A 26261-nucleotide genomic window follows, 5' to 3' on the forward strand; every position below is an offset into this window, starting at 1 on the left:
GCGACGATGAAGGAACGGCCGATATATTTCCAAGTCGGGATGGTGTGTGACTTGGAGGGGAATGTGCAGGTGGTGTTGTTCCCATGTGCCTGCTGCCCTTGTCCTTCTAGGTGGTAGAGGTCGCAGGTTTAGGAGGTGCTGTCGAAGAAGCCTTGGCGAGTTGCTGCAGTGCATCCTGTGGACGGTACACACTGCAGCCACAGTGCGCCGGTGGTGAAGGGAGTGAATGTTTAGGGTGGTGGATGGGGTGCCAATCAAGCGGGCTGCTTTGTCCTGGATGGTGTCAAGCTTCTTGAGTGTTGTTGGAGCTGCATTCATCCGGGCAAGTGAAGAGTATTCCATCACACTCCTGACTTGTGCCTTGTAGATGGTGGAAAGGCTTTGGGGAGTCAGGAGGTGAGTCACTCGCCGCAGAATACCCAGCCTCCGACCTGATCTTGTAGCCACAGTATTTATATGGCTGGTCCAGTTAATTTTCTGGTCAATGGAGACCCCCAGGATGTTGATGGTGGGGGATTCGGTGATGGTAATGCCGTTGAATGTCAAGGGGAGGTGGTTAGACTCTCTCTTGCTGGAGATGGTCATTGCCTGGCACTTGTATGGTGCGAATTTACTTGTCACTTATCAGTCTAAACTTGAAAGTTTTCCAGGTCTTGCTGCATGCGGGCATGGACTGTTTCATTATCTGAGGGGTTGTGCATGGAACTGAACACTGTGCAATCATCAACGAACATCTTCATTTCTGACCTTATGATGGAGGGAAGGTCATTGATGAAGCAGCTGAAGATGGTTGGGCCTTGGACACTGCCCTGAGGAACTCCTGCGGAGATTTCCTGGGGCTGAGATGATTGGCCTCCAACAACCACTACCATCTTCCTTTGTGCTTGGTATGACTCCAGCCACTGTAGAATTTTTCCTCGATTCCCAATGACTTCAATTTTACTAGGGCTCCTTGGTGCCACACTCGGTCAAATGCTGCCTTGATGTCAAGGGCAGTCACTCTCACCTCACCTCTGGAATTCAGCTCTTTTGTCCATGTTTGGACCAAGGCTGTAATGAGGTCTGGAGCCGAGTGGTCCTGGCGGAACCCAAACTGAGCATCGGTGAGCAGGTTATTGGTGAGTAAATGCCGCTTGATAACACTGTCGACGACACCTTCCATCACTTTGCTGATGATTGAGAGTAGACTGATGGGGTGGTAATTGGCCGGATTGGATTTGTCCTGCTTTTCGTGGACAGGACGTACCCGGGCAATTTTCCACATTGTCCGCATTGCAGCTGTACTGGAACAGCTTGGCTCGAGGTGCGGTTAGTTCTGGAGCACTACAGCTGCCTCCACTAATACCTCCTTTACTCCACCTGGAAGTTTATTCTAAATGCCGATCACTCTTTGTATGAAGAATTTCCTCATATCAGGCCTTTCACCAGTTTGAACCTGTGCCCCCAGTTTGCTCCCATAGCTTAATTTAGATTGGATTTTAGGTTAACTTTTCCTGTGCCCATAATCTTTCCTACATCCCTTAAAGTTTCATATGACGTGTGAGTCAGAATTAAGCAAAATCAGTTGCCAACTACGTAACTTCAAAAAGTGCCAAATTCAGAGAAATGAAAAAGCAATTAAAACGATTAGCTGAATTGATTGACTTACACAATTCACAATCGACTCGCCCTCAAAAACCCCCGAACCTTCTTGTTCGTTCCTATACCATGCTCACTCAGGCCAAAACTTTCAAAAAAAAACTTATTTTTAAGTTATTGAACTTATCTTTAATCGCACCGCCGTTGCACAGAGCTGTTTCGTTTGATAATTTCACAAGACTTCGGAATTTGAATGCGTCAGCGTTGCAATGTCAATCAGAAGTTCGTATATCAATAGCACCGAGTCATTCCTCAATATACTCCAGCTGCATCAATCGAGCGTAAAGGAGAGAAGGGATAGCTTTGGACAGTGAAGCTTTGGTTCAGAGTGGGGCTCTCTCTAGTGGCTGTAACAGTTTTGGGTTAATTGATTAGATATGTCAATACACAGGTTCCCCAAACTACTTGCTATTTTACAATTTTAAAAGGTAATTTCTTTTTCGGGGAAAGAACCAGGCAACAAACAAAAGGAGATGGAGCATTCTCGATTTAAAATAAATAGTTCTGGCATTCCAAATGACTGCTCTGGTAAACTATGTTTCCTCATAGTTTAAAGGTTACCACCTTAATTCTTCACTTTTCTGTTGTGCTTTACAGAGCAAAAGAGACTACAGTGTGGAAATCAAGCAGACAGCGCTCTTTGTGATGATCTCCAAAGCACCAAATCACAACAATAGGATCATTGCCTTTTCGGTATTGCTAGCACGATGAGCCTCTTTGTGCACGGCAAAGCTTTGGGCAGCGAACAAGAAACGCTGAATGGACAATGGCTCATCTGCGTTCTACTGGTGCTTTTATTCTCCAAGGGTAAGTCTCCATCATATTGTTTGGATTTTGCGAGCTTGGCACCAGAATTGGGAGATATTGGTGGTGATCTGATGTTTCGATTGGGCGTCCTTTTGTTTGCATTTTTACATTTAAAATTGTTTAAGGCAATACTTTTTAAAGAGAGATGGCTAGACGTGTTAGATGGACAAGTATGTGGCCTGGTTGTTATGGCCGTAGATCAGTAAATCAAGAGGCGCTGAGTTCAATTCCCACCAAATTTTGAAACTGAATCCAATAAATCAGGACTGGCACTAACCATGACTTGGCTTGTGTTTCTTTGAGTTTGGAAGGTTGAAGGGGCTGATATAATCGAGTTGTTTAAAATGTTAAAAGGATTTAACAGAGTAGATACATAGAGAAATGGTTTCCTCTGGTGAGGGAGTCCAGAACAAGAGGGGCAGAATCTCAAAATTTGAGCGAGGCCATTCAGGAGCAAAATCTGGAGATACGTTTTCACAGAGGGTAGTGGGAATATGGAATTATCTCCCCAGGCTTTGGATTCTGGGGGCGTCAATTGACATATTCAAGATTATGATCAATAGATTTTTGTTGGGTAAGGGTATCAGGGGATATGGATGAAAGGTGGATAAAGAGAGTTAACTAACAAAACAGCCATGATCGAATTGAATGCCGGAACAGGCTCGAGGGGCTGAATGGCCTACTCTTGCTCCTATGACGTTAGCCTTTGAAATCCATGCTAATTGCTTTTTTATTCACCCCGGGGATATGGGTGCCACTGGCAAGGCCGGCATTTATTGCCTATCTCTTGTTGCACCTAGTTTGAAAGGTTTGCTGTGCCATTTCAGAGGGCAGTTAACAATGAACCATGTTGGAGTGGGACTGGAGTCACCTATAGGCCAGACCGGGTAAGAAGGGCAGGTTTCCTTCTCTAAAGGGACATTAGGGAACCGTTGGGTTTTTACGACAGTCTGACAGCTTAATGGTCACTTTTACTTTAAAGAAAAGCTAAGTTCATATTCCAAACTGCTATGGTGGGATTAACACTCACGTGCTTTGGATTATTGGTCTAGGCCTCTAGATTACTAGATCAGTAACATAACCACTTCCCTATCCTCCTAACAAACAGAAACCTCCTCATTGTTCTGCCAATTTAATTGTCAGTTCCCATCTATTTGCTCCTCCAACACTTTGGGATCTGTGTCCAAAACACTTGTCAAATTTCAGTTTGTTTAATCTGTATCTCCCACATGGACTTGGCGTAGTTTGTCCCGCTGGCTCCTTCTGAATGTTTGAACTCAATCAGTCTATGCAGTCAGGCTATTGGACACTGGGCATCATCGCAGTGCATCCCTTCCTTATCTCCCCCTGACGGCCACACACATGCACTTTCCAGCAGGGGTCGCTGAAAAAGCACCAGGATTGGGAAGTTTCCTCCCCTCGTCTCCCCTATCCCCTCCTCTCCCCCCCCCTCCCTTCCTCCCTCCCCTCCCATCCTCCCTCCATTTAGCCCCCTCCCTTCCTTTCCTCCCCTCCCCTTCCCACCCCTCGCTCGGTGAGGTCAGAGAACTCAGCGCCGACTTGGATGAAACATTGGGTTGCAATGGTCCGTGTGGGCCAGTCCCACGTCACATGGTGCATTTAAACCAACGAGCTAGCACATTAACGTCACCACGTCACTAACTGATGTCGTTCCCTGTTGTCTTTGGCTGCGTCCGTCAGCTGTGCTAACACCATGGCAACTATGCAGACAATGCTCGATAAACAAGGATTGGACACGATTCATGAATGGAATGCAGTCAGAACCTGTCGGGCGTCATTTTTAATGCAATAGTTCAAAGTTCAATTCAGTGTCAGAGAGAAGAATGCAGACAGAAAATGAACGGCAGTCGACGTCAATGAATCCTGTCATTAAGAAACGAGAAACAGATGCAGAAACATCTAGCTGTGAACCATAAGAGGTGCACCAAATAACCAATTGGAAAGAAAGTAGTTAAGGTTGCACAGTTAGGAAGGCCCCTATCAATCTCTTAATAGCCTGTCACTCGTAGATTCCCAGCCTTACCGCGTTAACTCAGCGTTTGCAAGATTTGTTCCATTGAGATGAATACGCCCAAGGGCAGGGAGAGAGGGACAATACACCTGCAATTCTCCATGACTGACAGTAACATTTACAGTTTCAATATTTGCTCAACAAAACAATCTTAATGGGAGAGAGTCTAGAGATTACTGCTGGTGATATGAGGGAGGTAAACTTAACTGATTGATATAACAATGATCTGTGGGCTATCTTGAGGGATACGGTGAACAGAGGAACAGAAGGAGGCCATTCAGCCCCTCTTCCGCCATTCAATAAGATCATGGCTGCGATCTTGCCCAGCGTTAAAATGGGGTTGACACTCTATTAATACAGAAGATGCTTCAAGTGTCCCTCAGTTAATATTACCAGCAGTTTCTATCTTATGGAGAGAGAATGCTGATTGGAAGCAAGCATGGTTAGACTCCCATCGCATCTTTTATTAGCTCCACACCCCTGCTTTATTGACATTGAGCTGCACTGTCACTGAGCAGAAGCACTTCTTCACACAAAGGGGAGTGGAAATCTGGAACTCTCTCCCCCAAAAAACGGTTGAGGCTGGGGGTCAATTGGAAACTTCAGAACTGAGATTGATAGATGGTACTTTACAACTGTTCGGACTCAACATTGATTTCAATAATTCCCGATCATAACCAGTGCTCCCATTTATTCGGACAGCAGGTGCTGGTAATGGTTTTTCTCTTGCCATTTACAGCTCCTCCAAACCCATCCATTGTTTCTTTACTTGTCCCATTCCCACCCTCCTTTTGCCTCTCATCATCATCCCTTTTGCCATTTAATCACCCCTGTCCTCCACCCTATCACAGACCCTCCTTTTGTTCTATCCTCCCCACCCCTCCCCAACTTTCCCTGGCTCTGTACTTGCTTAAAATCTATTAAATCTCAAATTTCTTCCATTTCGGAGAGAAGGTCATCGACCTGAAACGTTAGCTCTGTTTCCTTCTCCACAGATGCTGCCTGACCTGCTGAGTGTTTCCGGCATTTTCTGTTTTGATTTCAGATTTCCACCATCTGCAGTATTTTGCTTTTGTTGACAGATTTTTGTCTGGCAACAAAAGGGAATTGGACATATACTTAAAAAGGGAATAAATTTGCAAGGCTATCGGGACACAGCAGAAGGAATGGGTTAGTTGGTAGCTCCTTACCTAAGAAAGGATATACTTGCCTTCGAGGGAGTGCAGCGAAGGTTCACCAGACTGATCCCTGGGATGGCAGGACTGTCGTATGAGGAGAGATTGGGTCGACTCGGCCTGTATTCACTAGAGTTTAGAAGAATGAGAGGGGATCTCATTGAAACATATAAAATTCTGACAGGGCTAGACAGACTGGATGCAGGGAGGATGTTTCCCCTGGCTGGGGGGTCCAGAACGAGGGGTCACAGTCTCAGGATACGGGGTAGGACATTTAGGACTGAGATGAGGAGAAATTTCTTCACTCAGAGGGTGGTGAACCTGTGGAATTCTCTACCACAGAAGGCTGTGGAGGCCAAGTCACTGAATATATTTAAGAAGGAGCTGGATAGATTTCTAGACACAAAAGGCATCAAGAGGTATGGGGAGAGAGCGGGAATATGGTATTGAGATAGAGGATCAGCCATGATCATATTGAATGGCGGAGCAAGCTCGAAGGGCCGAATGGCCTACTCCTGCTCCTATTTTCTATGTTTCTATGTTTCAAAGAGCCAACACAAGCACGATGGGCCGAATGATCTCCTTCTGTGTTCTATCATTCTATGATTCGAAGACCAGTGCTGAGATGTCTTTCCCTTAATCTCTGATTAAATCTGTTTAAACAGTGAGGTTTGCCCTTCTCTATGTAATTGAGATTAATGGGCCTGAGATTGGTTCAAGATGTAACCCCCTGGGTATGATCTAAGGATTAATAAAATCTTTAACTCTGGAGAGGGTTCCATGATTCAAACCAACAGCACCCCTGAGTCTTCAGTGCTCAATATTGAGAGAGGTGCAACATTGGTGAAAGATTCCTTATTTTTTTGCTATTCTCCATTAAAATAACTGGTTTAAAGTGAACGTTTGCCCCATTTCACTAGGAATAGTGACATGAGGCGATCTTGCCCAAATCTGGTCAACGTTTGGGTCCTTCAAAGGGCTCCCTCCTTCGCAACTCACCTTAGGAGGTCTAAGGATTTCAGACGCCCAAAGTTACAAGCGAATCACATTAGCCGTTCTTTTCGCAGAGGCGATGGCGCCCATTACCGTGGCAGAGCCTGAAGTATTCGCCATCCAGGGGAAGGTCTTCACCTTGTCTGCCCAGTTTCCACCGGGCTCCATTGATAGCGCCACCTGGAGCAAACAGAATGGGAATGAGAAACAGATTGCAGACTGCCACGTTGCAGATAACCACTGGTACGGCAGTTATCAAGAGAGAGCAGAATGCAAGTTGCAAAATGACATGATTTCTCTGACGCTAAGACACTTCACCCCAATTGACGCAGGATTTTATGGTCTTGAAACGGTCACAAAACTTGGCTTCAGAGAAAAGTCTACATTTACAGTGAAGCCCTATGGTGAGTGATTAATAAACTGGGTGATTTTTTGACTGGGAGATTTTTTGTTTCTGGACATGAAAGACTATTTAAAAGGGGCGATTTTAACCGAAATGGCCTGTTGGGAAACTGACAGGATCAGTTGCAACCCTGGTTTTATGCCCCACCCGATTTTGGGCGTGTGGTGTAAAACCAGAGTTCCAACTGATCCCATGGGTTTCCCCATGGATGTATTTAAGGGAAAGCACATGAAGGAGAAAGGAATAGAAGGATTTGCTGATAGGGGTCGATGAAGTAAGGAGGGAGGAGGCTTCTTTGGACCATCCACCACCCTAAACGTTCACTCCCTTCACCACCAGCACACTGTGGCTGCAGTGTGTACCATCCACAGGATGCACTGCAGCAACTCGCCAAGGCTTCTTCGACAGCACCTCCCAAACTCGCAACCTCTACCACCGAGAAGGACTCGAGCAGCAGGCACGTGGGAACAACACCACCTGCACGTTCCCCTCCAAGTCACACACCATCCCGACTTGGAAATATATCGGCCGTTCCTTCATCGTCGCTGGGTCAATATCCTGGAACTCCCTCCCTAACAGCACTGTGGGAGAACCTTCACCACACGGACTGCAGCGGTTCAAGAAGGCGGCTCACCACCACCTTCTCAAGGGCAATTAGGGATGGGCAATAAATGCCGGCCTCGCCAGCGACGCCCATATCTCATGAACGAATAAAAAAAAAATGCCAGCATAGATCAGTTGGGCCGAATGGCCTGTTTCTGTGCTGTAGACTCAATGTGACAATGTAATATTACCCCTCTTGTGATCAAAGACAAGGTGTGAGCAAATAAGGAATGAACATTTTCTGCTTCAGACATCTACCTCAAGGCTCAGCAATCAACTATCAGGAACAGCACGGGTTAGATACAGGGTAAGGCTCCCTCTACACTGCCCCATTGAACACTCCCAGGGCAGGTACAGCACAGGTTAAATACAGGGTAGAGCTCCCTCTACACTGCCCCATTGAACACTCCCAGGGCAGGCACAGCATAGATTAGATACAAAGTAAAGCTCCCTCCACACTGTCCCATCAAACACCCAGGACAGGAACAGCACGGGTTAGATACAGAGTAAAGCTCCCTCTACACTGCACCATTAAACACTCCCAGGGCAGGCACAGCATGGATTAGATACAAAGTAAAGCTCCCTCCACACTGTCCCATCAAACACCCAGGACAGGAACAGCACGGGTTAGATACAGAGTAAAGCTCCCTCTACACTGCCCCATTGAACACTCCCAGGGCAGGCACAGCATGGATTAGATACAAAGTAAAGCTCCCTCCACACTGTCCCATCAAACACCCAGGACAGGAACAGCACGGGTTAGATACAGAGTAAAGCTCCCTCTACACTGCACCATTAAACACTCCCAGGGCAGGTACAGCATGGATTAGATACAAAGTAAAGCTCCCTCCACACTGTCCCATCAAACACCCAGGGCAGGTACAGCACGGGATAGATACAGAGTAAAGCTCCCTCTATAGTGGCCAATTGTCACTTGGTCAGTATGGCTTAGATGGAAAGTAAAACTACCCATCCATATTTTTTAACTTACATCACGATCACATAACTACTTCAGCTGTGTGGCCGTATGCGGTGAGATTACCAATTTAGTTGAAAATCAATTTCCATTAGAAAATAGAATGAGCCACGACTAGGACCTGGATACGAGTGAAACAGACTAATTACATGAGGGTCTCCACACTGGAGAGAAGGACGTTTGAATGCATTAAATTCTGTCCTTTTATATTTTCACTTATAAATTCCTGTATTCACATTTATAAGAGAAACTGCCTGTATATACTTGTCATGATGTAATTCTCCCTTTCCAGCAGAGAAGGTGCTGCACTGAGGGAGTATCTATTCTATGTGTGGACACAGGAATTTACAATGGGAAATGTTGCCAGGAAGTGTAAGGAACAGAGTGACACTGGAACATTAGGAACAGGAGGAGGCCATTCAGCCCCTCCAGCCTGCTCCGCCATTCAATTCGACCATGGCTGATCTTCACCTCAACTCAATTTTCCTGCCTATTCTAAATATCCCTTGATAGACTTACCAAACAAAAACCTATCGATCTCAGTCTTGAAAGCTCCAATTGTCCCAGCATTCACATCCTTTTGGGGGAGAGAGTTCCAAATTTCTTCGACCGTTTGTGTGAAAAAGGGCCTCCTGATTTTACTCCGAAATGGTCGAGCTCTGGTTTTAAAATGATGTCCCTCTGTTCTTGATTCCCCCCATCAGAAGGAATAGTTTCTCCATATCTATCCTGTCAAATCCTTTCAACATTTGAAACACCTCGATCTGAATTCCCTTCAATCTTCCATACTCAAGCCAAGTTTTTGTAACCTGTCCTCATAATTTAACACTTTAAGGATCGTTTCATGCTGTAAAAACACGTAACATTTGTAATATTATATAACTTTACAACACAGAAGGAAACCATTCGGCCCATCAGACCCATGCTGGCTTTCTGAAAGAGCTATCCCCTTAGTATCATTTCAAGTAACAATCCACTTCCCTTTTTAAAAGTGACAAATAATTTTTAGAAAGAATGTTCTTCTCTTTATATCCCTGGTCCATCTTTAAAGTAACATTTATATCAACAGAAGGCTGGAGGTTGCCCCCCCAATACTCCAATGCCTCTATGGCTGAACCCATTATTCCGTTCCTGATTCCATTTTCACCAGACACTGAAAATGGAAAGCTGAAAACAGACCCAAGCCCTGGGGTCTGCTCCTGAATCTCATCTCCTTGCATTTCTCAGTATGTTTTGCTGAGAAATCGTGTGCAATATTTCCTGACGCCTTTGCAAAATAAGCAAGTGTTCTGCTTTTAATTTAAACCTCTTGTTATTTGCAGTGTCTGTTTCAATACCCATTATTGAATCACACCCGGAAACAATCAAAGAGGGTATTAATCTTACCTTAATATGTAAGACTGAAAATGGAACAAAGCCGACATTTAACTGGAAAATGGACAGTGCAAAGTTGGCCAACGATAGCAGGCGTTCAACATCAGAAAATGGCACAGTTCTGACAGTAACGAAGATAAATCCTTCCGATTGTGTGACGTACACATGTGTGGTTCAAAATAACATTAGTCAAGAGGAGAAGCATTTCAATATTTCAGGTAAGTAATAATCGAAAAAATAACATGCGACGAAGAATTGTTGAATGCAATGCTACTGTTTGAATAAAGCTCTATATCGATAAAATATTAAAATTGTTATGTCATCAAGGCTTGTCATCAAAATTGAAGCCCGTGGAATAAAGGGGATACAGAATTGACTAAGTGATGGGAAACAGAGAGTAGTGGTGAACGGTTGTTTTTCAGACTGGAGGGAGGTGTACAGTGGTGTTCCCCAGGGGTCGGTGCTGGGACCACTGCTTTTCTTGAGATATATTAATGACTTGGACTTGGGTGTACAGGGCACAATTTCCAAATTTGCAGATGACACAAAACTTGGAAGTGTAGTGAGCAGCGAGGAGAATAGTGATAGACTTCAAGTGGATATAGACAGGCATGTGGCATGGGCGGACATGTGGCAGATGAAATTTAACGCAGAGTGATACATTTCGGTAGGAAGAACGAGGAGAGGCAATATAAACTAAAGGCACAATTCTAAAAGGGGTACAGGAACAGAGAGACCTGGGGTTATATGTACACAAATCATTGAAGGTGGCAGGGCAGGTTGAGAAAGTGGTTAAAAAAAGCATACAGAATCCTGGGCTTTACAAATAGAGGCATAGAGTACAAAAGCAAGGAAGTCATGATAAACCTTTATAAAACACTGGTTCGGCCACAACTGGAGTATTGTGTCCAGTTCTGGACGTCGCACTTTAGGAAAGATGTGAAGGCCTTAGAGAGGGTGCAGAAGAGATTTACTAGAATGATTCCCAGGATGAGGGACTTTAGTTACGTGGATAGACTGGAGAAGCTGGGGTTGTTCTCCTTGGAACAGAGACGGTTGCGAGGAGATTTGATAGAGGTACTCAAAATCATGAAGGGTCTAGACAGAGTCGATAGAGAGAAACTGTTCCCATTGGTGGAAGGGTCAAGAACCAGAAGACATAGATTTAAGGTGATTGGCAAAAGAACCGAAGGCGACATGAGGAAAAAAATTTTTGCACAGCGAGAGGTTAGGATCTGGAATGCACTGCCCGAGGGGGTGGTGGAGGCAGATTCAATCATGGCCTTCAAAGGGGAACTGCACAAGTACTTGAAAGGAAAAGAAAATTGCAGGGCCACGGGGATAGGGCGGAGGGAGTGGGACTAGCTGGATTACTCTTGCATAGAGCCGGCACGGACTCGATGGGCCGAATGACCTCCTTCCGGGCTGAAACCTTTCTACTATCCTATCATTCTAGGCATGCACTTCCACTATCAATTCCTGTAGATGCATTTATAATGCCAACTGCCTAGGTGAAGTTGTCATGGTGTAATCATGGTGAATCTTCTCAGTTTTGCATCTCAATCATCTCTACTACCCTGCTTCCCAAGTTGCTGCTAGTTTTACGAATTAATAATAATATAAAATCAAAGTTTTATATAAAATAAATGCCGAAAGTATGACTTTAAGATATGTATTGAATTGTGTCTGTATGCCTGGTTGAGTTAGACCCCACTCTCTAACCGTGCTTCTTCTGAAGAATACAACTGTCTTTCTCTCATAGAATCATAGAATAGTTACAGCACAGAAGGAGGCCATTTGGCCCATCGAGCCCGTGCTGGCTCTTTGCAACAGCAATCCAGTTAGTCCCATCCCCCCTGCTCTTTCCCCTCAGCCCTGCAAATTTTTTCCCTTCAAGTATTTATCCAATTCCTTTTTGTAAGCCACCATTGAATGAATCTGCCTCCACCGCCCTATCGGATAGCACGTTCCAGATCATGACGACTGGCTGCGTAAAAAAGTTTTCCCTCATGTCGCCTTTGGTTCTTTTGCCAATCACCTTAAATCTGTGCCCTCTGCTTCTCGACCCTTCCGCCAATGGGAACAGTTTCTCTTTATTTACTCTATCAAAACCCTTCATGATTTTGAACACCTCTATCAAATCTCCTCTCAACCTTCTCTGCTGTTAGGAGAACAACCCCAGCTTCTCCAGTCTATCCAGGTAATTCAAGTCCCTCATCCCTGGAACCATTTTAGTAAATCTTTTCTGGACACTCTCTAAGGCCTTCACATCCTTCCTAAAGTGCGGTGCCCAGGCTCCCGTATGCATTTTTAATCACATTCTCAACCTGCCCTGCCTCTCTTCATTCTTCCTGCCAAAATGTATCACTTCGCACCTCTCTGCATTAAATGTCATCTGCCATGTGTCCGCCCATTCCACCAGCCTGTCTATATCCTCTTGAAGTCTATCACTATCCTCCTCACTGTTTACTACACTTCCACGTTTTGTGTCAACTGAAAATTTTGTAATTGTGCCCTGTACACCAAAGTCCAAGTCATTAATATATATAAAAAAAAGCAGTGGTCCTATTATCAACCCCTGGGGAACACCACTGTACACCTCTCTCCAGTCCGAAAAATAACCGTTCAACACTACTCTCTGTTTCCTGTTACTGAGCCAATTCTGTATCCATGCTGCCACTGCCCCTTTTATTACATGGGCTTTAATTTTGCTGACAAGCCTATTATGTGGCACTTTATCAAACGCCTTTTGAAAGTTCATATACACAACATCAACCGCATTGCCCTCATCAACCGTCTCTGTTACCCCATCAAAAAACTCAATCAAGTTAATTAAACACGATTTGCCTTTAACAAATATGTGCTGGCTTTCCTTTGTTAATCCACACTCCTTGTGTAATGCCACAGGAGATTAACTAGTATTATTTTGAATTTTGCATAGGGTGTGCATATCGGTACATCCTGCTGTCATTGTTTTCGGTCATGTCACTATTTTCCATTGTAAATTGCTATGTCAACATTTTCCATTCAATATATTTTTGCTTCAACTGTCACGATGCAGTTGCAGTTTCTGGACACTAAGTGGCTCTGTGGAGCGTGTTTCGGAAGTCTTTTTCCCAACTCCCACCCCATTTTTATATAAAAATAATAAATTACATTCTTCATCACGGGTAATTTGTTCGTTACTGATGTAAAGGTAATGATCACGACCGGAAGTTAAAGTAAAATGTGAAAGGATCATGCAGGGATTGATGCTTTATTACAACTGTAGAATCCGACAGGACTGCTTCTTTATAGAACTGACCACAAATATAAGGAGGGAGATGGAGCACCAATGCCATTGAGAAACAAGTTTTATAGCTCTGGGTTTTGATTAGCTGTCGTTTTTGCCGACATGAAAAATATCGCACTTCAAAAGTCACCCCTTGTCTTAAAGCACTCTTGGGCTACTTTAATGCAGAACTTTCTTTGCGATGGCTTTTCGTCTATAAGGAAGTGGTTTCAAGTCCAGGATGGCGCTCTCCTCTCTTAACGACTGTGAGGGTCCAAAGCTTGAGAGTCCAAAGTGAGTTGAGTTTGATGCTGCTACAGCCCAGTACCTACCTATCATTAAGCCACCAGTTGGCGTTCGTTTCCAATGGAGCTGTGAATTATCATTCTCGTTCAGATGGGGCTTAAGAAGGGTACAGTAGCCTAATGGTTAGGATAATTGCCAGCAGACCAGAGTTGCAAGTTTAGATCTCACCGGGCCAAGTTCTGAAACGGAGTTCAAAAAATCTGGTGATTTGCAGGCTGGCACCAGGAATAATTTGTCGTAAAAACTCAACGGGTTTGAATAATGTCCTTCAGAGAAGGTCCAGTCACCCCTACCCTCTCTGAGCAAGATCCTACACTATGATTCCTAATCCCCTCAGGGCAACTAGGGATGGGCAATTCTGTCACAATGTCGGACACATCCCAAGGACTAATAAAAAAAACAATGGCTGGGCCAGGGAATGATTCCTTTAAGTGCACATTTAGAAGGAAAGATTGCATTTATATAGCGCCTTTCATGATCTCAGGACGTCCCAAAGCACTTTACAGCCAATTAAATACTTTTGAAGTGCAGTCACTGTTGTCATATAGCAAACTGGCAGCCAATTTGCGCACAGCAAGATCCCACCAACCGCAGTGAGATAACGACCAGATATTCTTGTTTTAATAATGTTGGTTGATGGATAAATATTGGGCAGGGACACCAGACAGAACTCCCCTTACTCTTCTTTGAATAAGTGGCATGGAATATTTTACGTCTAACGGAGAAGGCCTCAGTTTCGTGTCTCACCTTGGGCAGAAGATTGCGGCTTCAAGTCCTGTTTGAATACCTGAGCACACAATCTAGGATGGAAGAGGAACATGTTCCGATATCCCGAGCAGCATTGTGGCCCATCCGAAGCCACCAAAAAAACAAATTAACTGCTTGTTCATCTCACCTTCTGTTTGTGGAATCTTGCTGTGCACAAATTGTCAGCCATCAGTAGAAAACAAATTAAACTTTAAAAAGTATTTTACTGGCTATGAGGTGCTTTTGGACATCCTGAAGACATGGAAGGCATGAGATAATTGCAAGTTCCTCCTTTTTCATGTAAGCAACTTCAATCTAGATTTTTGTTGGCTATTAAAGGGTATGGAGCCTACGGATAGATGGAGTTAAGATACCAATCAGCCATAATCTAGGAGCATAGGAACATAGGAACAGGAGTGGGCCATTCAGCCCCTCGTGCCTGCTCCGCCATTCGATAAGATCATGGCTGATCTGTGATCTACCTCCATATACCTGCCTTTGGCCCATATCCCTTAATACCTTTGGTTGCCAAAAAGCCATCTATCTCAGATTTAAATTTAGCAATTGAGCTAGCATCAATTGCCGTTTGCGGAAGAGAGTTCCAAACTTCTACCACCCTTTGTGTGCAGAAATGTTTTCTAATCTCACTCCTGAAAGGTCTGGCTCTAATTTTTAGACTGTGCCCCCTACTCCTAAAATCCCCAACCAGCGGAAATAGTTTCTCTCTATCCACCCTATCCGTTCCACTTAATATCTTATAAACTTCGATCAGATCACCCCTTAACCTTCTAAACTCCAGAGAATACAACCCCAATTTGTGTAATCTCTCCTCGTAATTTAACCCTTGAAGTCCAGGTATCATTCTAGTAAACCTACGCTGCACTCCCTCCAAGGCCAATATGTCCTTCCGAAGGTGCGGTGCCCAGAACTGCTCACAGTACTCCAGGTGCGGTCTAACCAGGGTTTTGTATAGCTAATTGAATGTCAGAGCAGGTTCGAGGGGCTGAGTGGCCTATTCCTGTTTCTATGTTGCTCTATCTGTAAAGCAAAATGCTACTGATGCTGGAAATCTGAAACAAAAACAGAAAATTCTGGAAACACTCGGCAGCGCCTGTGGAGAGAACAGAAGTTTTAGCTTTTCAGACCTTTCTTCAAAACCAAAGTGACTTCAAAGCATTTTCTGTTTTTGTTTCTAACGTTTGTTGGACGTATGTGTGACTTTAATGTGATCGTATGGAAAGGCATTTATATAATGCCTTTCAGGATCTCAGTGCATCCCAAAATGCTTAACCGCCACTATTGTAATGTAGGAAACGTGACAGTCAATTTGTGCTCATTAAGGTCCTCAAACCAGCAATGTGATAATGATCAGATAATTGGCTTTAGTGATGTTGGTTGAGGGATAAATATTGGTCAGGACACCGGGGAGAACTCCCCCTGCTCTTCTTCGAAATGGTGCCATAGGTTCGTTTAAGTCCACCTGAGAGAGCAGGTCTCATTTAGCACCTCATCTGATGGAACGCACCTCCGACAGTGCAGCACTCCCTCAGTATTGCACTGGTGTACATCTTATTTACTGTGGAAAAGTGCTTTCTGATTATCTAATTTTAAGGTGATGCCCGCTTAGTCTGGCTTCTCCCACTAGAAGATATAACTTCTCTCCATGTGACCTATCGACTCCCTTTACCATTTGTAACACCCCGTTCAGATCTCCCCTCAACCTTCTGACCTCGTAATTTATCCCTTTTAGACCTGGTAGCATCTGCGCTGCATTCCCTCCAAGGCCAATATATTCTCCCTGAGGTGCAGGGGCCAAAACTGAACGCAGAACTCCAGACGGGGTCTGACCAAGGGTCTATTCAACTGTCATGTAAATTCCTTCCCTTTGTAATCCAACCCCCTTGAGATGAAGTCCTACCTTCCATTAACCTTTTTGATTATCTTTTGTACCTGTCCACTAGCTTTTAGTGATTTGTGCACATGGACCCCACTTGCTCCTCCAAAGGCCCTAGTGTCTCGCAAGAGGGCAATATTCCAATTTGTCTTTCTCGGACGCAAAGTTGATGACTCCACACTTCCCCACGTTGAACTCTACCTGCAAAATAATGAAAGGAAGGGGAAAAAAATAGCAAAACGACCTGTGCTTGGTATTCTGTGATCATATCTCCAATGCTGCAGGACCTGATATATTTCTCCTGCATGAGAGTAGATCCAACTGCTACTACAGTCAGGCCACCCTGTTTGTAACTTTGGCTCATTCGGTGGTTACATATGGTGTTAAGTCGATGTTATCCTGTTGTGATTCCATTTGTGTCCTCGCAGGCAACAAGTGACAAAATAATTGAAAATGAGGCATAGAAACATAGAAAATAGGAGCAGGAGTAGGCCATTCGGCCCTTCGAGCCTGCTCCGCCATTCAATATGATCATGGCTGAACCTCTATCTCAATACCATATTCCCGCTCTCTCCCCATACCCCTTGATGCCTTTTGTGTCTAGAAATCTATCCAGCTCCTTCTTAAATATATTCAGTGACTTGGCCTCCACAGCCTTCTGTGGTAGAGAATTCTACAGGTTCACCACCCTCTGAGTGAAGAAATTTCTCCTCATCTCATTCCTAAATGTCCTACCCCGTATCCTGAGACTGTGACCCCTCGTTCTGGACGCCCCCATCCAGGGGAATCATCCTCCCTGCATCCAGTCTGTCTAGCCCTGTCAGAATTTTATACGTTTCAATGAGATCCCCTCTCATTCTTCCAAGCTCGAGTGAATACAGGCCGAGTCGACCCAATCTCTCCTCATACGACAGTCCTGCCATCCCAGGGGGCATGGTTAGTGTTTTATCCTGTCACCCTGACAACGGGAATATATTGAGAGGGATGGAGGAAGTGAGAGACCTTGGAGTGCATGTGCACAGGTCCCTGAAGGTGGTAGTACAGGTAGATAAGGTTGTGAAGAAGGCATACAGAATGCTCTCTGTTATTAGCCGAGGTACAGAATACAAAAGCAGGGATGTAATCATGGAACTGTATAAAACGCTGGTAAGGCCACAGCTGGAGTATTGTGCGCAGTTCTGGTCACCACATTACAGGAAGGGCGTAATTGCCCTGGAGAGAGTGCAGAGAAGATTTACAAGAATGTTGCCAGGGCTCGAAAATTGTAGCTATGAGGAGAGATTGGATAGGCTGGGATTGTTTTCCTTGGAGCAGAGGAGGCTGAGGGGAGACTTGATTGAGGTGTACAAAATTATGAGGAGCCTAGATAGACAGGAAGTACCTGTTTCCCCTTAGCGGAGAGTTCGAGAAGTAGAGGACATCGATTTAAGCTGATTGGCGGAAGGATTAGAGGAGACATGAGGAAAAACTTTTTTACCCAGAGGGTGGTGGGTGTATGGAATTCGCTGCCCGAATTGGTGGTAGAGACAGGGACCCTCAACTCTTTTGAAAAGTACCTGGACCTGCACCTAAAGTGCTGTAAGCTGCCGGGCTATGGACCGGGTGCTGGAAGGCGGGATTGGAATGGGCACCTGGTTGTTCTTCGAGCCGGGGTGGACACGATGGGCCGAACGGCCCCCTTCTGTGCTGTATCTTTTCTATGTTTCTCTGGTTCTACTTAAAGGTGATTAACAATCTTCTATCTCATTTATAGGTGATGCTGATTTGTTGTGTGAACAGGACAATGGAACAAAAAAATGGACAATTATTGTTATAGTTGTCATATCTGTTGCTGCCTTCGTTGCTTGCTTGACATATGGATTATCGTGAGTATGGACAACATATATTGTGAATACGGAACTGAATTTAACTGTTACAAAGTTAAATTAATTAATCTGTGACTTTTATTCAACTTTGTTATTTTAGTAGGAATTTGGTGTTCAGATCACTGAACTAGTGTCAAGTAGGTAATCGTGCGCAGTGTCAGCCGTGGCTCAGCAAGTAGCATTCTTTGCCTCTGAGGTAGAAGATTGTGGGTTCAAATCCCACTCCAGCGACTTAAGCATAAAAATCTAGGTTGACACTCCAGTGAAGTGCTCCCCTGTCCTGCAGCAGAGCCTGGTCTCCAATTGTCTTGGATTCCCCTTGCCCTTGGGCCAAGACTTTGTTCTGCTGGGACTGTGTGTAATGACCACCCCATGTTGAAAGCATCTATACACAGGCATTTTTGACCCTGAGGGACTACCGGAGAGAGGTGAACTTTTAACGTTGTTGGCCACCGGCTGCAGAATTGGGAGTTAAGAGAGAATTGACTCTTCTCCTCTTTGTACTAAGCCAATAACCGTAATCGGTGACCACCGGTCAACAATGTAGAGAGAAACCAAGTGGTATCAGCCTCACACTGGCTGTTTGCGATATTACCAGATGAAAGTTTGATATGTTTATGTGAAATTCTTCTCTCTGCCTGTTAGTTCAGTTTGAGTATTTTTCCAGAGGTAGTCAACACTGTGCAGGTCAATAATCAGAAGATTAAACTGTATACTGACAAAGTTCTGATTATACCAGAATACCCACCCAGATTCTCCTTGTAGCTCTAAGTTTAACGGGCACAAATGTCGGATAGGGTAGAAGGTGCCAAGATTTGTGTGGAGGCATTGGAAGTTCCCTGTCCTCCATGCCAATGTGTCACCTATTATACAAACAATGATGCCCAGTTGACCAAAGGCAGGAACAGATGCCAAATTCTACCTTGCCCATCTTATCATTACATTTCTCAAAGGCTCTGAAATACTGTTCAGTGGCCCGGGAGATGGCACCGATAGCCAGCACCACCTTCCTCTCCAGTACTGGCACCACTGAAGAAATAGGCTGCGGCCGTCTCTCATAAGAATCTTTTCGTGCGGAAGGAGGCCATTCAGCCAGTCAAGCTCTTTCTGCTAAATGTTTTCAGAACCGATTCTTTATCTACAGTTATCTCAAAGAATTGTTTCGTATTACCCTCCAGTACAACTACGTTCTCACTTCCACTATCATTTGTACAAAACAATGGAAAATATCCATTTGATATCTCTGCCTGACTTTCACCCTCTACAATTAGGCTGCCTGTTTCATTTCTGAGCAATCCCACCCTCTATTTATTTATTTATTTTTTCTTTTTTTACATCTTTCTAAATGCCCCCATTATTTTCTTTAATGTTAACTGCTTGCTTTTTTGCATATTCCCTTCTAGTGATTGCTGTGTCCCTTTCTTGCCTCTCTGCTGCACAGTCTATATACCTCATGATTATCTCTCGTGTTGTTAGCCTTTATCTTATCATATGTCTCAGGTCATCTCGGCTTTTTTGTTGTCCCCGTCAATTGCCGGCGGCGTCTTTACATTTTTTTAAACACCTGGAACAGAGGAACAGGAGGAGGCCATTCAGCCCTTCGAACCCATTCTGCCATTCAGTTAGATTATGGCTGATCTGTACCTCGACTCCTTCTAACCGCCTTTCATCCAAATCATAGTGTCATATAGTATCATGGTAGGTGCAGCCCAGGAGAAGGCCATTCAGCCCGTCTTGCCTCTGCCCCTTGACACCCTCACCCAACGAGAATCTATCGATCCCGGTGATGAAAGCATCAATTGACCCAGCGTCCACTGCCTTTTGGGGAAGAGAGTTCCAGATTTCAATTAACCTTTGTGTGAAAAAGTGCTTCCTGATTTCACTCTTAAATAGCCTGGCTCTAATTTTAAGGTAAGGCCTCCTTGTCCTGGATTCCCCTCCAGAGGAAATAGTTTCTCTCTATCTACCCTATCGAATTGTTTTATCATTTTAAAGACCTCTTAACCTTCTATACCCAAGTTTATGCAATCTGGCCTCATAATTTAACCCTTTAAGCCCCAGTATCATTCTGGTGAATCTGCGCTGCACTCCCTCCAAGGCCAATATGTCCTTCCTGAGGTCTGGTGCCCAGAACTGAACGCAGTATCTCCAGATGGGTTCTGTGCAACTGAAGCATCACTTCCTCCCCATTGAGACAAAGGCAAACATTCCAATAGCCTTCTTGATTACTTTTTGTACCTGTGCTCTAGCTTTTAATGATTTGTCCACATGGACACCTAAATCCCTTTGCTGCTGCACAGCTCCCAGTCTCTCCCTATTGAAACAATTTGTTTCTCTTGGATCCAAAGTTGATGACCTTACAATTCCCCACGTTGAGCTGGCTGGCTTCAGTTGCCTCCCCAACTCCCGTTGCAGCTTGTGTGCCAATCGGGCAACAAATGCATATGTCATGCGGGATTCGCAGTACAATTGGTTACCTTTCAATTAGCATTAGCTTGAATTCTGTCTGTCTATCTGAGTTGATCCAGGTCAATCCTGCGCAAGTGTTCATTGTAGGGGGGGCCTGATTTCCACTGAAAAAATGGGTGTTGCTGTTGGGATCATTAAAACCGAGGGTTTGTTATGAGCAGAGTTCGTTATAATGAGGTTATACTGCATTTGACTTTTCCCAGCCCAGTATTCTTAGCTTTCATGCTTCATTATCCCTTTTATATTCCAAATTGAACTTAGTCATATTGTGGTCACTATTTCCTAATTGCTCCCCTACTCTCCCAGCAGTTAACAACTGCAAGAACTAAATAAAGCAATGCTTCTTTCCTTGCTGGACTAGAAACATATTGATCGAGGAAGCAGTACTGGATGTATTCTAAAAAATGTTCCCCACTTTGACTATATAGAATCATTGACTCTTACAGAACAGGAGGAGGCCATCGTGCCCATGTTGGCTCTTTGAAAGAGTTACTCAATTAGTCACACTCCACTGCACTTTCCCCATAGCCATGCAATTTTCGACACTTCAATTATTTATCCAATTCCCATCTGAAAATCACTATTGGATGTGCTTTGACCATCCTTTCAGGCAGTGCCTTCCAGATCATAGCAACTCGCTGCAAAAAACATGTTTCCTCATGGTTCTTTTGCCAATTATCTTAAATCTGTGTCCTCTGGTTACTGACCCTTCTGCCACTGGAAACAGTTTCTCCTTATATACTCTATTAAAACATTTCATGATTTTGAACACCTCTATTAAATCTCCCCTTAACCTTTTCTGCTCTAAGGAGAACAAGCCCAGTTTCTCTAATCTCTGCACATAACTGAAGTCCCTCATCCCTGGGACCATTCTGGTAAATCTCCTCTGCACCCTCTCCAAGGCCTTGACATCCTTCCTAAAGTGCGGTGCCCAGAATTGGACACAATACACCAACTGAGGCCTAACCAGTGATTTATAAGGGATTAGCATAACTTCCTTGCTTTTGTACTCTATGCCTGTATTTATGAATCCAAGTACCTTGTATCCTTTTTTAACAACCTTATCAACTCGGCCTGCCACCTTCAAAGATTTCTGTACTTAAACCCCAGGTGTCTCAGTTCCTGCGCCTGCTTTAATATTGTTTGGTTTAAATTGCCTCTCCTCATTCTTCCTTCCAAACTGCATCACTTCATACTTTCCTGCGTTAAATTTAATCTTCCATGTGTCTGCCCAGTTCACCAGTCTGTCTATGTCCTCCTGAAGTCTGCGACTATCCTCCTGACTGTTTACTACTTTTCCGAGTTATGTGTCAGCAGCAAACTTTGAAATTATGCCCTGTATCCCAAAGTCCAGGTCAACAATAGATATCAGATATGAGGTACCTTTATTTCAGGTTCTCCTGGGACAGTCAAAGTCGCCAAATATTATTAGTCTGTTCTTGTGTATCTCTCTGAATATCTACAAATCTCCACCTCGATCTTATCTCCACTCTTTGATGGTCTGTAATGCATACCGAAAATGGTGCTATCTCACTTCCTATTTCTTAACTCTATCCATGTGGATTCTGCCTTAACTAGGAGACCCTAGTTAATGAATTAGCATTACGTTCCGGTATTGTGATAGAATCTTTCAATATTATTGCCACCCCAATCCCCCTTATCCACCCTTGTCATTCCTCAAAATGCTATAACCACAATTGTTCCTCTCCTTTACAAACCTAAGTCTTCGTTATAGCCACTCCATAGTTACTAATATTTCTAAGTCAACAATATTGTTTATGAATGCTACATGCATTCAAATATCATTCAATCTTGAGTCCATTTTCTCAGAACATTGACTCAATTTCTTTTCCATCTTTTGTTATTTAATTGTTTGGCATTTCTTGCATCTTTATTTTTTATCTCTAAGTGGGGTTAATTTTCTGTTTGAACAATCATTTTATACCTCTTGCATTTTTTTCACAACAGATTTTTTTTTATTCGTTCATGGGATGTGGGCGTCGCTGGCAAAGCCGGCATTTATTGCCCGTCCCTAATTGCCCTTGAGAAGGTGGTGGTGAGCCGCCTTCTTGAACAACTGAGTGGCTTGCTGGGCCATTAAGAATCAACCACATTGCTGTGGGTCTGGAGTCACATATAGACAGCAGGTTTCCTCCCCTTAAGGGCATTAGTGAACCAAATGGGTTTTTACGACAATCTGGTAGTGTCATAACCACCATTACTGATACTAGTTTTTTTTCTTCCTGATTTTATTTAATTAATTGAATTTAAATTCTCCAGCTACCATGGCAGGATTTGAACACATGACTCCGGATTATTAGTTCAGGCCTCTGGATTACCAGTCCAGTAACGTAACCATTATGCTACCGTACTCGTGTTCGCCGATATAATCCAAGGGGTAAATTGATGTTTTTAATCATACAAAAAAATATTTAACATTAAAGGTCATTCAAATGATTGGGTGGATGTCGACATGTAAAAGCTGCCTGTTGGGGAAGCCGACAGGCTGAAACATTTTAGACTTATTACCGAATTTGTTCGCCCACTTGTCCCTCCCTTCCTGAATATGAGATTTTATTCAACGGATAAAGCTAGAACTCAATAATAACAGCATGGGACAAGTGCCCGACAGTAGTCAGAGACTGGTGAAGCCTGTAAGTATTTTGGAGATTCCACATTGCGACACATAATTGCAACAGATTAAGGGGCTTAGTGCAGTAACCCGCGGCGATCGACAGAAGAGAAAAACATTTATCGTCCGCAGATTTTTTTTTTTTATTCATTCACGGGATGTGGGCGTCGCTGGCGAGGCCGGCATTTATTGCCCATCCCTAATTGCCCTCGAGAAGGTGGTGGTGAGCCGCCTTCTTGAACCGCTGCAGTCCGTGTGGTGACGGTTCTCCCACAGTGCTGTTAGGAAGGGAGTTCCAGGATTTTGACCCAGCGACAATGAAGGAACGGCGATATATTTCCAAGTCGGGATGGTGTGTGACTTGGAGGGGAACGTGCAGGTGGTGTGGTTCCCATGCGCCTGCTGCCCTTGTCCTTCTAGGTGGTAGAGGTCGCGGGTTTGGGAGGTGCTGTCGAAGAAGCCTTGGCGAGTTGCTGCAGTGCATCCTGTGGATGGTACACACTGCAGCCACTGTGCGCCGGTGGTGAAGGGAGTGAATGTTTAGGGTGGTGGATGGGGTGCCAATCAAGCGGGCTGCTTTATCTTGGATGGTGTCGAGCTTCTTGAGTGTTGTTGGAGCTGCACTCATCCAGGCAAGTGGAGAGTATTCCATCACACTCCTGACTTGTGCCTTGTAGATGGTGGAAAAGCTTTGGGGAGTCAGGAGGTGAGTCACTCGCCGCAGAATACCCAGCCTCTGACCTGCTCTCGTAGCCACAGTATTTATATGGCTGGTCCAGTTAAGTTTCTGGTCAATGGTGACCCCCAGGATGTTGATGGTGGGGGATTCGGCGATGGTAATGCCGTTGAATGTCAAGGGGAGGTGGTTAGACTCTCTCTTGTTGGAGATGGTCATTGCCTGGCACTTATCTGGCGCGAATGTTACTTGCCACTTATGAGCCCAAGCCTGGATGTTGTCCAGGTCTTGCTGCATGCAGGCTCGGACTGCTTCATTATCTGAGGGGTTGCGAATGGAACTGAACACTGTGCAGTCATCAGCGAACATCCCCATTTCTGACCTTATGATGGAGGGAAGGTCATTGATGAAGCAGCTGAAGATGGTTGGGCTTAGGACACTGCCCTGAGGAACTCCTGCAGCAATGCCCTAGGGCTGAGATGATTGGCCTCCAACAACCACTACCATCTTCCTTTGTGCCAGGTATGACTCCAGCCACTGGAGAGTTTTCCCCCTGATTCCCATTGACTTCAATTTTACTAGGGCTCCTTGGTGCCACACTTGGTCAAATGCTGCCTTGATGTCAAGGGCAGTCACTCTCACCTCACCTCTGGAATTCAGCTCTTTTGTCCATGTTTGGACCAAGGCTGTAATGAGGTCTGGAGCCGAGTGGTCCTGGCGGAACCCAAACTGAGCATCGGTGAGCAGGTTATTGGTGAGTAAGTGCCGCTTGATAGCACTGTCGACGACACCTTCCATCACTTTGCTGATAATTGAGAGTAGACTGATGGGGCGGTAATTGGCCGGATTGGATTTGTCCTGCTTTTTGTGGACAGGACATACCTGGGCAATTTTCCACATTGTCGGGTGGATGCCAGTGTTGTAGCTGTACTGGAACAGCTTGGCTAGAGGCGCAGCTAGTTCTGGAGCACAAGTCTTCAGCACTACAGCTGGGATGTTGTCGGGGCCCATAGCCTTTGCTGTATCCAGTGCACTCAGCCGTTTCTTGATATCACGTGGAGTGAATCGAATTGGCCGAAGACTGGATTCCGTGATGGTGGGGATATCGGGAGGAGGCCGAGATGGATTATCCACTCGGCACTTCTGGCTGAAGATGGTTGCAAACGCTTCAGCCTTGTCTTTTGCACTCACGTGCTGGACTCCGCCATCATTGAGAATGGGGACGTTTGCAGAGCCTCCTCCTCCCGTTAGTTGTTTAATTGTCCACCACCATTCACGACTGGATGTGGCAGGACTGCAGAGCTTTGATCTGATCCGTTGGTTGTGGAATCGCTTAGCTCTGTCTATAGCATGTTGCTTCCGCTGTTTAGCATGCATGTAGTCCTGAGTTGTAGCTTCACCAGGTTGGCACCTCATTTTTAGGTACGCCTGGTGCTGCTCCTGGCATGCTCTTCTACACTCCTCATTGAACCAGGGTTGATCCCCTGGCTTGTTGGTAATGGTAGAGTGAGGAATATGCCGGGCCATGATGTTACAGATTGTGCTGGAATACAATTCTGCTGCTGCTGATGGTCCACAGTGCCTCATGGATGCCCAGTTTTGAGCTGCTAGATCTGTTCTGAATCTATCCCATTTAGCACGGTGGTAGTGCCACACAACACGTTGGATGGTGTCCTCAGTGCGAAGACGGGATTTCATCTCCACGAGGACTGTGCGGTGGTCACTCCTACCAATACTGTCATGGACAGATGCATTTGCGACAGGTAGATTGGTGAGGACGAGGTCAAGTAAGCTTTTCCCTCGTGTTGGTTCGCTCACCACCTGCCGTAGGCCCAGTCTAGCAGCTATGTCCTTCAGAACTCGGCCAGCTCGGTCAGTAGTGGTGCTACCGAGCCACTCTTGGTGATGGACATTGATGTCCCCCACCCAGAGTACATTTTGTGCCCTTGCTACCCTCAGTGCTTCCTCCATGTGTTCAATATGGAGGAGGACTGATTCATCAGCTGAGGGAGGACGGTAGGTGGTAATCAGCAGGAGGTTTCCTTGCCCATGTTTGACTTGATGCCATGAGATTTCATGGGGTCCAGAGTCAATGTTGAGGACTCCCAGGGCCACTCCCTCCTGACTGTATATCACTGTACCGCCACCTCTGGTGGGTCTGTCCTGCCGGTGGGACAGGACATACCCAGGGATGGTGATGGAAGAGTCTGGGACGTTGGCTGAAAGATATGATTCTGTGAGTATGGCTATGTCAGGCTGTTGCTTGACTAGTCTGTGGGACAGCTCTCCCAATTTTGGCACAAGTCCCCAGATGTTAGTAAGGAGGACCTTGCAGGGTCGACTGGGCTTGGTGTTTTGCCGTTGTCGTGTCCGGTGCCTAGTGGTCCGATGAAGATTAAT

At 45.0% G+C, this 26261-nt stretch overlaps 1 protein-coding gene across 2 annotated transcripts in view; it reads left to right on the forward strand.

Moving 5' to 3' along the window:
* The first annotated feature begins 2019 nt into the window (after nt 1–2019).
* The window catches only part of LOC137306284 (hepatic and glial cell adhesion molecule-like), a 32473-nt gene continuing 8231 nt past the window's right edge, over nt 2020–26261 (forward strand). For both annotated transcript variants that reach the window (XM_067975451.1, XM_067975452.1), the window contains exons 1-5: nt 2020–2066; nt 2236–2445; nt 6720–7049; nt 9950–10219; nt 17973–18084. In XM_067975451.1, the coding sequence (XP_067831552.1) occupies nt 2346–2445; nt 6720–7049; nt 9950–10219; nt 17973–18084 (812 nt within the window). In that variant the 5' untranslated portion in view covers nt 2020–2066; nt 2236–2345. The remainder of the gene's footprint in view (nt 2067–2235; nt 2446–6719; nt 7050–9949; nt 10220–17972; nt 18085–26261) is intronic.

The sequence above is a fragment of the Heptranchias perlo genome, chromosome 42 (assembly GCF_035084215.1).
Source record: "Heptranchias perlo isolate sHepPer1 chromosome 42, sHepPer1.hap1, whole genome shotgun sequence".
NCBI classification, from domain to species: domain Eukaryota; kingdom Metazoa; phylum Chordata; class Chondrichthyes; order Hexanchiformes; family Hexanchidae; genus Heptranchias; species Heptranchias perlo.